Source organism: Prunus persica, chromosome G3 (genome assembly GCF_000346465.2).
Source record: "Prunus persica cultivar Lovell chromosome G3, Prunus_persica_NCBIv2, whole genome shotgun sequence".
Classification (NCBI taxonomy): Eukaryota; Viridiplantae; Streptophyta; class Magnoliopsida; order Rosales; family Rosaceae; genus Prunus; species Prunus persica.
Window position 1 is genome coordinate 22,272,543 of NC_034011.1, and position 13,186 is coordinate 22,285,728.

The following is a 13,186-nucleotide window of genomic DNA, read 5'->3' on the forward strand; positions in this document are numbered from 1 at the left end:
CTGGGGAAGAAGAAGATCATGTCTGGAGAAGGCCAAGAGTTTTAGTACCAGAAAACTTGAGACAATTAATAGGAACTTGGAAGACGATAATTATTGAAGCAAATAGTAGAGCAATCACTAGAAACCCCCCTGCGTTGGAGGATGCCAAGAATAGAAGCCCGGAACTTCATCGATATCTACGAAAGAGACAATTCTAAGAACCTGGCTTTGCTTGAATTGGCCAAGTTGGATTATAATCTCGTCCAATCAGTATATCAAATGGAGATAAAGGAGCTATCAAGGCAAGACATATATGTTTATTATTTTAATTAAACTGCATCATTGACAAAAACTAGACTGAATGTGTTTAATCAGATTTGATTGTTGTCCACAAAACGCATGATGCAGGTGGTGGAGAGACTTGGATTTCAAAAACAAGGCAAGTTTCTCAAGGGATCGATTGATGGAGAACTACTTGTGGGCAATGGGGATCAATTATGAGCCCCGATTCTCAGAATGCAGGATTGGCCTCACCAAGTTTGTTTGCATATTAACAATAATTGATGACATGTATGATGTCTATGGATTTCTGGATGAGCTTGAGCACTATACACATGCAGTATGTCGGTAAGATGTAGTTGAGATTTTTTTTTTCCCTAAGTTATACACATGCTATCTAAGTTATTATTTATTTTTCTTTGTTATAATGGAAAATAATTGAACTCTTGACTTAAGTCTAATTCTAATTCATTTTCCCGACTCTTTACAGCTTACCTACCTAGATTAAATTTTCAGTCAAATAATCATTTCAAGTTTTCAACCTTTCTTTTTCCTTCCTCATTTTTTTCTTTTTGTTGTTGTTTTTACACAGATGGAATATGGAAGCAAAGGAGGAGCTTCCGGAGTACATGAAGCCAGTTTATGCTGCCATGCTCAAATTTGGCAACGAATTAGCTGATAAAGTTTTTAAAAATAATGGTTTGGACGTCCTCCCTTATATTAAGAAAGAGGTAATTACGGTGAAAGTATATCCACATCTCTTCTCATATATATATAGAGCTTCAGTTGAAGGATCCCTCAAATAAGCTTATTTGATAGACACTCTTATAGGGCCCATGCCGTATTGTATTTTACTAATCCAAATTGTCTATTTTTTATATACTCCTTCAAAGATCATCTCTACAAAAAATCACTTGAATCTGATATCATTTGATCACTCAATTGAATTATTGAAATGTTAGTACTCTCTTGAAGTGCAGTATTTATTGATTTTGTAGGACACAATTGGATATCGAAACAGTTTTCAATTTGTCCAATTTTTTGCAAGAATGATCTGTGAATGTAGACTTAAAAAAATAGATGGTTTGGATCGTTGAAAACAAATTCGTATGAGACCTAAAAGGTGTTCCTCAATAAAAAGAGACTGATATATATATTTTATATGTACAAGATACAGTGGCCGGAGGTAGAGTTTGTTGTTTTGGGGGACCCAAAAGTTTAAAATTATGAGATTTTTTGTGTAATTTATGCCTATACTCTCTATATAGTCAATGATGTGAGAAGATGGTAGGGCCCAGGCCAATTCAGGTCTGTGAGTAGCTCCGCCTCTGATAATATATCATGCATAAAGGAAAAGGAATCTAATACTTGCCAATAATTTAATAGAATAGTTACAAACACACAAAGTTAAATTTGCCATGTTAGTCTGCGTATCCCACTAACACAGTAAACACGTCTCCTTTTTTTCTGTTTTTTTTTTTTTTTTTTTTTTTTTTGGTGTCTGTTTGCAGTGGGTAAGTCTTTGTAAATCATATTTGGTCGAGGCACGGTGGTTTTACAGAGGATACACACCAACTTTACAAGAGTACTTAGACAACGCATGGACTTCAGTGGGTGGCCCTGGTGCTCTTCTCCATGCTTATTTGTTGCAAGGATTAGGAAGCCACCTCACAAAAACTTCACTTGAGTCCTTTAAGCATGGCTCTGAAATGGTATATTGGTCATCTCTCATGACTCGACTTAGCGATGATTTGGGCACTTCCAAGGTAACATATGACTTAGCTAACAAACAAGAAAAATGCTATTGTTACTCGCGCAAATGGTTGACATTGCATCACGAGTCCACGCGTGATTGATGCTACCACAACTCGTATAATTAATATCTTCTATATGCAATGTATATATAAGCTTAATTAACTTATTAGCAAACTTGATAGTTAAGTTTCTAATTATTCTGTTTTTTGCACAAATTATAAAGGCTGAAAGTGAGAGAGGTGATGTGGCTAAAGCCGTAGAGTGTTACATGGAAGAAAAAGGCACATCTGAGGAAGAAGCACAGCACTACATAAACGATTTGATCTGCTATTCATGGAAGAAAATGAATGAGGAGAGTGCAAAAACTAGCTGGATACCAAAATCAATTGTAAAAATGTCACTCAATATGGCGCGGACTGCTCTATCTATCTTTCAACATGGCGATGGTATTGGAACTTCAATTGGGGTCACCAAACATCGTTTAATTTCTTTGATTGCAAGTCCTATTGCTATATTTCATGAACACTAGGGGCCAAGATCACTGGTTTTATTGTAATTGACTAGATTCTTAATTACAGACTTCCGAAATTGATCAAAGCTGGAAGGCTTAAAATAATTCTATAAACACTCAGTTTGATGTGAATTTTCTGTTCTGAAGCGTTTTTGCTAAACTGCTTTTTACTGAAAACACTTTTATGCTAGAAGTACTTTTACTAGAAACACTTTATGCATTAACCGTTACAACAATTCGTGCTCTCAAAGGGTAAAGCGCCCATAAAGTTCCATGTCCCATCTTTCTTTCTTTTTTTTCTTTTTTTTTTATAGGATTTTTCCTATTAAAAGAGGCAATAGACTACTCACACACACTATATGAATGCTAAGACTCGAACCCAAGACTTTTTCTAAAAAGAGCAATTGCTCCAAACCACTACACTATTGGGTCTTTTGCTCCATCTTCTATCTTAATCCATGGCCTTTGGAAAATAAAAGAAAAAGAAAAAGGCACCTAACAATATGATCTTGAGATAAGCATCATTATTGAATATAATCCATTCCTTTTATATTAAATTAATTGAGGAATAAAGAGAGATTAGCACTAAAATTGTCTCACATGGCACTAAGTGAGTGGTAAAGGGTAGCATTGTCATTTCACAGTCAGGAGGCATGGTGTGTAAGCATGAAAAGGATGGATTAGTAAAGTAATTTGGCAAAAGGAAACGTATATAAGAATGGAGTGAATGATTGATACTGAACTGGGTTTTAGTAAGTGGATGCAGTGGCCGATATGTAATATGCTACACAAAACAGGCCATGAACAAAACACACGATCCCTCCAATTGACAGAAAATGATGGTGTGTGAAGCCACATGAAGCTCTTGACTTGTGGTTTGACCAAGTCCCAATCACCAGCATGGCCAATCCAACCCCAAAAATGATCCTGATCATCAAATGAAATTAACAAATAATCTAATCATGTAATTTGAGAGAGAGAGAGAGAGAGAGCATATATATATGCATACCAGGTGAAGACGAGGCAAGCCACAGAAAGTTGCTTATTAGGAGGTGCCTTTTGGAGCTCTTCTTGAGAACAAATGCAACTGCATCCACCAAGCAAGTTAGCAACAACATGGGCTGCAACCAAAAGTCCTGCTGCGGCTAATCCTAGCTTGAAAGCTGCATGGCTTGGTTCTCTGCACTCGAAAATCCATAGCCTCAAGTGCTTGACCTGAATAGTTTGAATTATATTCCCAAAAGCTATGAACATAAACATTCCATTAACAAAGAGAATCATTGTCAGAAAGAAATTAATATACCTTGTTTTGTTCAAGCTCTGCTTCGATGCCCAGAATCCCACCTACGATGTCCATTGCCACGATCAAGAGGCACACGAAAAACCCTCCTAGTCTTACCATTCTCTCTCTCTCTCTCTGAGCGGAGTTTGTTTGTGGATGATGAGCAGGAAGGGAGAAATATGAAATATGAATGGGGAGAAGAAGGAGTAAGGGGGACGAATATGTGTGAAAGGGTACGCAGGAAAGTATGTAGAATGGATCGTAGCTGGGAGAAGTGGGTTAAAAAGCTTCTTTTGTCTACACAGTGGAAGCTTTATTTTGCTTTTGGGTCTTTTTTCTCTCCTTTATATTTTTTATTTGGTCTTGGATGGATTCCTTTGATGGGGGAGCAAGAAAAGAAGGGCATAAACCAGCTCATAGAGGAGCGTGCCTAAGCATCTTTTCTTACACCACCCATATATGCCCAAAGATGAATCGGTGGGTAATTCTCTGATCTTCAGAACCTTTTTGACTTTCCATGTCGAAGATATTTTAGAAACCATTGATTTGATTGTGCACCAATTATTAATGTATCCTGCTCACTACTAATATCTCAATCATTTTCTTTCTGCAAGCTTTAGAAATTTTGGTAACGTTTTCACACATCCTTAATTTTAGCACATCCATATCCTCCACAGTGAAGTGAGTTATAAAGTCTCTGAGTTGGTGATTAGATTCTAGTACGACAAAATGTGGAATAATAAATCGTGATGGAGATAATTGAAGATATTTAATGCAATTCGAATCAGAAGAGTAATTGAGCTTTTCGGGTGTGCGAATAGCGCGATGCTTTAATGTGGGCCTTTTCATGTCTTGGCTTGTGACATGAGAATATGCGAACTCATGAGCAGCACATTCTTGGATCTTGGCCTACTTTCATATTCATCGGACCCAGATGTATTGGACCTATTTATACTTGGGTTTCTCTACCACAATGTAATATGGTGAGCTGAGATAAAAAGCCTGCGAGTTCATATTACAATTCATGTGATTGAGGGGTTCAATCCAACCATCCGATCATTAAAAAGTTTTAAGTCTCGTATTATCTCTCTAATTGGATAGTGGGATTGAACTCCTCCGACAACCTGACGCAGCACAAGCAACAAAGGTTTCAAGCGAAACCGTGAGTAACAATAAAACTGGATTCCACCAGAAAATTAAGAGAAGCTCTCTTGGAATAATATGATTAAAAGTTGAGTTCCAGATACATTAGACAAACCTGTCTAAATACACATTTCTCAACAACCCTCAACCCTTCAACTACTAGGGGAGTTATTACATAAAACTGAAAAAACAGGATTAATTTGGAGTCTTAATAACGTAACTCCTAAACTGTCCAAAACAGAATTTATTGGAAAATTAACTACCAAACTTTAACTGCAGTTTTGGAATGCCAAACGACCTCAGAATGCCAAAATCCACCTTATGTCACAGCAAAGCAGTGAGTTACACTCGTGGCTTCGTTCCCTTTCCGAAAAGGTATTTTGCGTCCTAATCGGAGCTTGGACGACAAAACTGCATATTCCCGCTACATCCTTTTTCTAGCTCAACCGCGATAAAATCTGCCATCTGTTCTACATCAGTCCCCTCCACCTCCGAGGAACTCGACCCCGAGTTATGATTTGGATAAAGGACCTCATCTTCACGGAACTCATATAAATCTGCAACATTAAAAATATTGGATATTCCCATGGAATCCGGTAACTCAATAACATAGGCATTATCATTGATCCGTTTGAGCACTTTGTAAGGACCATATTTTTTTGGTTTAAGCTTGCTATATGTGCCAACTGGAAACCTCTCCTTCCTCAGAAATATCATCACAGAATCACCTTCCTGAAACACTTTAACTCGCCTATGCTTATCCGCAGCAGCTTTGTACTTAGCATTAGTTTGCTCAAGTTTCTGCTTGACTTCATCTCGAACAGCCACTACTTCCTCCGCCAAATTTTTTGCTGCCACACTGGTTTGTTGGCCTCTAGGCAGTTTCACCAAATCTACAACATGGTTAGGCATAGCAGTATAAACAATGGAAAATGGAGACTTCCCGGTGGCACTATGGACTGCACTGTTATACGCAAACTCCACCTGCGGTAATGCATAATCCCATTGTTTTGGCTTCTCTCCACAGACGCTGCGTACCATATTGCCCAATGTTCGGTTTGTAACCTCAGTCTGGCCATCGGTTTGGGGATGGGCAGTGCTGCTACGATTCAAAGTAGTCCCAAACAGCCTCCACAAGGTGATCCAAAAATGGCTCAAGAACTTGGTGTCACGATCGGATGTAATGGATGTAGGGACCCCATGCAAGCGAACAACCTCCCTGAAAAACAGTTTGGCTATATTTGATGCATCAGCAGTCTTCTTGCAAGCTATGAAATGCGCCATTTTTGAGAACCGATCAACCACCACAAATACAGAATCCACTCCCCTTTGTGTTCGGGGCAAGCCGAGGACAAAATCCATAGCAAGATCCTGCCAAATATCGTTAGGAACTGGTAATGGCATATATAATCCGGTGTTTTGTACCTGCCCCTTCGAAGTTTGACAAGTGTAGCACTTACGCACAATAGTTCCAACATCTCGTTTGAGCTGTGGCCAGTAAAATCTCTCTTCCATCCCTGCAATTGTTTTATCACGACCCAGGTGGCCACTCAACCCTCCACCATGCAAGTCCCGAATGAGCTTCTCCCTCAAAGAGGAAACTGGAATACACAGCTGGTTGCCTTTGAACAAGTATCCTTCATTAAGAAAGTAATCTGCCATCGGCTCTTGATTGGTGCACTTAGTCCAAATTTCCCGGAAATCAGCATCATCTTCATACAATTCCTTCAGACATTCAAACCCCACAACTTCTTGAGTCAGCGTAATTAACAAAGAAGCTCTTCTACTTAGCGCATCCGCCACACGATTTGTCTTGCCGGAAGTATGCTTGATAACGAACGAGAATTTCTGCAAGAAAGTCACCCATCTAGCATGCATTTTATCAATATTTTTCTGGCTGTTAATATACTTAACGCTTGATGATCTGTAAATAAAACAAATTCCTTCTGGATAAGATAGTGCTCCCATTGCTTCAAAGCCCGAACAACCGCATAGAACTCTTGGTCATAAGTACTCCACTTTTGACGTGCATCGCTCAATTTTTCAGAGAAGAATGCAACTGGCCGCTTGTCTTGTGAAAGCACAGCTCCGACTCCCACACCGCTGGCATCACATTCAACTTCGAAAACTTTCTCAAAGTTTGGAAGGGCTAAAACTGGCGCGGTGCAAAGCTTTTCTTTTATTTCTGCAAAGCTCCTCTCTTGCTCCTCTCCCCAACTGAACCGGCCCTTCTTTAAACACTCTGTGATAGGTGCAGCGATAGAGCTGAAATGCCTCACAAATCTCCTGTAAAAGGTGGCCAAGCCATGGAAACTCCGAACTTCAGAAACTGTTTTTGGAGCTGGCCAGTCAAGGATTGCCTTGATCTTCTCGTCGTCAACCTGGATACCATTCTCACCAACAACAAAACCCAAGAACAGTAGCTTATTTGTGCAGAAAGTACATTTTTTAAGGTTCACAAACAGTTTATTTTCTCTCAAAACGTCTAAAACTTGCCTCAAATGCACAAGATGCTCTTCTTTTGTGGTGCTGTAAATTAAAATGTCATCGAAATAAACCACGACAAAAGAGCCAATAAATGGTCGAAGAACCTGATTCATGAGTCTCATGAAGGTGCTTGGCGCATTTGACAATCCGAATGGCATCACCAACCATTCAAATAATCCGTCCTTGCTCTTGAACGCTGTTTTCCATTCGTCGCCAGGTCTGATGCGAATCTGGTGATAACCGCTTCGCAAATCTATCTTAGAAAACACCTTTGAGCCGCTAAGAACATCCAGCATATCCTCCAATCGTGGAATGGGAAACCTGTACTTCACCGTTATCTTGTTGATTGCTCGGCTGTCAACACACATTCGCCAAGTCTTGTCTTTCTTCGGAACCAACAAAACAGGAACTGCGCAGGGACTCAAACTCTCCCTGATAAATCCCTTCCGCAGTAATTCTTCAATCTGCTCTCTGAGGATGTCATTTTCCTTGGGGCTCATCCGATAATGGGGCAGATTCGGAAGGCTAGCTCCAGGCACCAAGTCAATTCGGTGTTGTATGTCCCGCATAGGTGGCAGCTCGTTTGGCAGATTTTCAGAAAATAATTCCTGAAATTGAGACAAAATCTGCTGCACATCTTGTGGAATGTCACCTCCTCCTCGGCCAAGTTTCAACAACCCCTTCAACACCAAGGGACAAAAACACTCCGCTTCCTTGACTGCCTCGTTCAACTCCTGCTCGTTGCTAATTAGGGTTAGGAAGCTAGAACTCCTCGTCTTGGCCTCAACAGAGGGTTTTGAGGGCTGTGTAGTTGCCATTGCAATTTTTCGGTTGTTCCAAGAGAACAGAATGACATTATCTCGTCCCTTGAAAGTCGCATCCACATCAAATTGCCAAGGACGCCCTAATAAAATATGGCATGCATCCATGTCAATAACATCACATAAGACATCATCTCTGTAATGCTTACCAATAGACAGCGGCACACGGCAAGTCTCAGCTACACGAACCGAAGGGCCTTTTTTAACCCAACCTAGTGAGTAAGGGCTGACATGTGGCTCCGTTGATAGCTGCAAATATTCCACCAATTTCTTTGACACGAAATTCTCGCAACTTCCATTGTCGACGATCACATCACAAACCTTGTTTTTGATTGAGCAGAGGGAACGAAAAATATTATGACGCTGCCCCTCCTCCTTTGGTGCCAAAAGAACTCTCTACAAAACTAGGGTAATCTTCTCCATTCCTTCTTCAACTGCAAATTCAGCCCCTGCATAATCATTTTCCCCGACTTCATTGTTTTCTTCATCTTCATCGGCTTCTTCGATAAAGTTAGCCTGCTTCCGCTCTGGACAAACATTAGAACGATGCCCTGGTTTTTGGCAACGGTAACATATGTCCGTCATGGGCTTAGCATACGGATTCTGGGACTGGTTTCGGGGCTGCCCTCTGTTGTAATTCCGGCTGCTGCCCTCGTTGAAGTTTTTGTTTTGGCCAACTGTTGTTGGTTTTGTCATCCCTCCAGAACTCTGCTGCTGTGCTTTCCCCTTATCTCCTGCGCCACTAGAAGCACCAGCAGTATAATCAGAGGCTTCCGTCGCATTCCTGCGGAAGTTGGGTTGGCGTTTCTCCTTCTCCAACAGTTCAGCCTTCAATGCCATGTTAATCGCCTCCTGCAAAGTCCATATATTCTGCATGCCAATTTTTTCCTGGATGGAAATTTTCAGCCCATTGTTGTACCTTGCGACCTTTTGATTGTCAGTTTCGGTCAAATGGTTTCGCTCTGCCAAACGCATGAACTCTTCGGTATACTCAGAAACCGAACGGGTGCCTTGCGCACAGCCTAGGTACATACGGTAGAGAATCTGCTCATAATCTGTGGGCAAGAATCGTTCCATCATAAGCGACTTCATCTTCCGCCATGTTCGAACCCTCTGTTTTCCTTGCCTCTGCCGTAAATTTTGCAATTGATCCCACCAAACAGCCGCTGTAGCTTTAAGGCGGAAAGCTACCATCTTCACCATCTTATGCTCAGGAACCTCCATAATATCGAAAAACCTCTCCACTTCTACAAGCCAATCCAAGAAGTCTTCAATCTTCAGATTTCCCCAAAAGTTAGGAATTTCTGCTTTAATCCGATAATCGCCAAAATTCTCGTAATTACGATTATGATGACGAGGATTATTAGCCGGCGGTGGTGGTTCTTCAAGTTCTTCTTCTGACTCGGACTCACTATCCGGATTAAGTTGCCTCCTATTGTCTCTTCTCTCGCCATCTCTTCTTTCGTTATCTCTGCCTTCTCTCCTATTGTTGCCACCAAGAGCTTGCAACAACAATTCTCGCATCTCCCCAAATTGGTTGGTTAGGTTGTCGATCCGTCGGTTTTGAGCGTCCAGATCTGCTCGGGTAATTGGGGTTGGGACATCAGCTTCTCGATCACCCATAATAAGATAAAGACAAGAATACCGAGACGGGAGAGACCCGCTCTGATACCACTTGACGCAGCACAAGCAACAAAGGTTTCAAGCGAAACCGTGAGTAACAATAAAACTGGATTCCACCAGAAAATTAAGAGAAGCTCTCTTGGAATAATATGATTAAAAGTTGAGTTCCAGATACATTAGACAAACCTGTCTAAATACACATTTCTCAACAACCCTCAACCCTTCAACTACTAGGGGAGTTATTACATAAAACTGAAAAAACAGGATTAATTTGGAGTCTTAATAACGTAACTCCTAAACTGTCCAAAACAGAATTTATTGGAAAATTAACTACCAAACTTTAACTGCAGTTTTGGAAGGCCAAACGACCTCAGAATGCCAAAATCCACCTTATGTCACAGCAAAGCTGTGAGTTACACTCGTGGCTTCGTTCCCTTTCCGAAAAGGTATTTTGCGTCCTAATCGGAGCTTGGACGACAAAACTGCATATTCCCGCTACGTCCTTTTTCTAGCTCAACCGCGATAAAATCTGCCATCTGTTCTACATCACAACCCCTCATTATAGCATTTCCAGATTGAGAAAAGCCTTATTAGATAACTCGATATCAAAATCCATCAAAACCAAATAGGCCTAGCCCCGTCCTTCAAAATTGCCTAAGAAAAAGAAGTGTGTTGGTAGAAAATTGAGTTATCTAAACTATCTGATTTTAATTGACAATATGCATTGATCCATTTATTACACGGCTTGTATTCATATAGCATGAGATCAGAATAAAACAATAAAAATAAATAATTGAAAGGAAAACAGAGAAGGAACAGCGGAGCGTGGAAATACTAAAAGCAAAACCGATGAAATGCCATAGCCAGCAGACAAGCAGTCTGATGTTTTGCATGTTGTTTTTGTGTGAGTATGAAAACAGAGAAAGTAAGATTGATTGTTTGTTTTGGGAAAAAGTAGAAAACAGAGTATCATGCATGAACAATGTCAGACTGCAAATATATGATCACCCTTCCAAACCATAATAAAACACATAAAAATACAATAACAACGACTGATGATTGCTCAGCAAGCAAGAAATTAGAAGTATCGGCCTTTCAAACTGGAATTTCCCAGAATGTCATTTCATTTCAATTACAACTGTAAACATAACAGTAGCTAATTAATACTCAAAATCAAACTCTCTTTTTTTCTCTGTTTCTCTTCTTTTTTCTCTATTGCTCTCTGTTTTTCTCTGTTTTTCTCTGTTTCTAGCTATAGTTGCTTGCAACTCTGGTTACAATATTGTAATGACATATTTCCAACCTACACTCTGTCCCAAAAAGATCCCACTGACCACACTGACTACTTGATGAAAAAAGGAGGAGACAAATCAGACAAACTAATTAACAACTCAGAAATTAAGGATAGCAGATCACCCAATTAAGCAGTAACTAGCAGTAGTGAAGATGTAGGTAGTATCAATGAATTAGTTTGTGGGAGAGTGAGAATCGAAGAAGAGATGGGGATAGTAATGGCGGAGAAGATTGAGGGATCTGGAGGACCTGCTACAGTTGAACTTAGCCAACTGCTCGACGGAAAAGACACAGCAGCCTTGAGAGTACATGACGGTCTGAGCCACAGGAGAGTTGAGCAACACCTGCAGAAGCTGGTTGCGGCTCAGCCTCTCGAGCCCACCAGTGGTACGGCTACTCATTGGTGAAAGATTATCATCATCAAAACCAGTAGCGCTTGCAGAAGAGGTGTTGGGGGTGACGACGGGCATGGCTTGGAGGGCGGTGACCTGAGCCTGGAGGAACTTGACGTACTTGTACGCCTCTTCGAAAACGGTGGCGGTGTCCATTTTTCTGTCTAAAGGAAGCAGCTTCTCAAGGCACCGAGTCTTGTCGCTGAGCTTCTGGCGCCGGCCGCGAGCCAGAGAGCTAGCGTGCGGAGATGGAGATGGAGATGGAGAAGGAGATGGGGTTCCCCTTTTCCTAGTTCTAGGCTTAGCAGGAATTTTGTATGGTGAAGAAGACGAAGAGGGCAAGAGGGCGTTGTGGGTATTGTTGTTAGGTGGAAATAGCGGGAGGGGGGTAGAGAGATGGAGATTTTGGAAGTGAGGAGGGTCGAAGAGGCGAGCGCGTTTGTAAGATGAAGAAGAGTAGGGGGAATTAAATGGGTCGAGAGGGAGGAGATCTGGTAAGTGATGGAAGATGGAAGAGCAGTCATTCATGGAGTCATAGGGAGAATGGTGGTGGATGGGGGTGCTGGTAGCACTGGAAGCACTGTGCATGGTGAACTCCAAGTTGAGATCAGGTGGGTTGTTATAAAACTGGTATTGTTGTTGAGGGAGATGATGAAATGAAGGAGAACTGCAAACGTTGGTGTTGCTTGGGCTTGGGATTGGGAAGTAGTCTTGGTAATTGGAAATGGGTTCGTGCTTGGGCAGCCTCAGGATGGGGCTCTGCATCTGGGTCTGGATGTAGTCGGCTTCGGCGGCGGTTGTGAAGTTGAAGGTGGTGGTGGGGGAGTGGGTGGGAGTAGTAGTTATGAGGGTGTCTTGAGCGAATTCAGAGAAGGGAAGGGGCATTAGGGAGGAGGACGACGACATTGCTTTTGGGTCGAGAGGGTCGTCGTGAGCGGCGGTGGTGGATAGGAAGGAGTGGAGGCTGACGCCGGCGGAGGACAACATGGCGGTGAAGGTGGGGACCTCCTCTGCCTCCGCCTCCCAAGTGTTGGTTGTGTTGATTTCTTCTTGTGCTTTGGCCAACAATGACCTCATCAGCATCACCAACTCGCTATCTTCCATATTTCTCCTCTCTCTCTCTCTCTCTCTCTCTCTCTCTCCGTGTAAAAATGAATCTGCGAGCAGAGCAACAATATGAATTATATGATATGGATATGCGGATATATATCATAGTATATGAGTATGTAAATAGTGTCAGGGACGTTAGGGAAGGGACACGTGGGGCTCGGGGATTGGCGATCGTAGCATTAAGGCGGCTGTGATGTCAGGGTCCGTACACAGCACGGCGCACCACGGGGGTACAGGTGTCGCTGCCTCTCCGCATTCTTTGTCGGTTTTTTTTTTTTTTTTTTTGTCTTTTTTCAATTTCAGTGCACACACTTTCGCATTCGCATTTGGGCAACATGGGATCACATTTCTTGCGAGGGAAGGGAGAGAGCCAGCCCCCCAAAGAGGGCATATGTTTGTAGATTTTGGAGGCAAAAAGAAAGGGGTAATTTGGGAGTTTCAGACTACCCAGACATTTTTCTGATGACTGCAGTGCGGGGGAGAAGGAAGGACGATGATGATAGGCGTGTCT

At 41.7% G+C, this 13,186-nt stretch overlaps 2 protein-coding genes and 1 pseudogene across 2 annotated transcripts in view; 1 reads left to right on the forward strand and 2 right to left on the reverse strand.

Annotated features, from left to right (window-relative positions):
• LOC18783745 (probable terpene synthase 9) overlaps positions 1 to 2,951 on the forward strand; it is a 3,856-nt gene extending 905 nt beyond the window's left edge. The window contains exons 3-7 of the mRNA XM_007217042.2: positions 91 to 281; positions 388 to 606; positions 851 to 989; positions 1,770 to 2,024; positions 2,237 to 2,951. Coding sequence (XP_007217104.2) covers positions 91 to 281; positions 388 to 606; positions 851 to 989; positions 1,770 to 2,024; positions 2,237 to 2,542 — 1,110 coding nt within the window. The 3' untranslated portion in view covers positions 2,543 to 2,951. The remainder of the gene's footprint in view (positions 1 to 90; positions 282 to 387; positions 607 to 850; positions 990 to 1,769; positions 2,025 to 2,236) is intronic.
• LOC18783744 lies at positions 3,136 to 4,287 on the reverse strand. The gene is made up of 3 exons (XM_007215024.2): positions 3,828 to 4,287; positions 3,534 to 3,739; positions 3,136 to 3,451 (listed from the first exon to the last, which is right to left on the reverse strand). The coding sequence occupies exons 1-3, from the start codon at positions 3,924 to 3,926 to the stop codon at positions 3,274 to 3,276; spliced, it is 483 nt and encodes a 160-aa protein (XP_007215086.1). The 5' UTR covers positions 3,927 to 4,287; the 3' UTR covers positions 3,136 to 3,273.
• Positions 5,337 to 9,880, reverse strand: LOC109948136 (annotated as a pseudogene).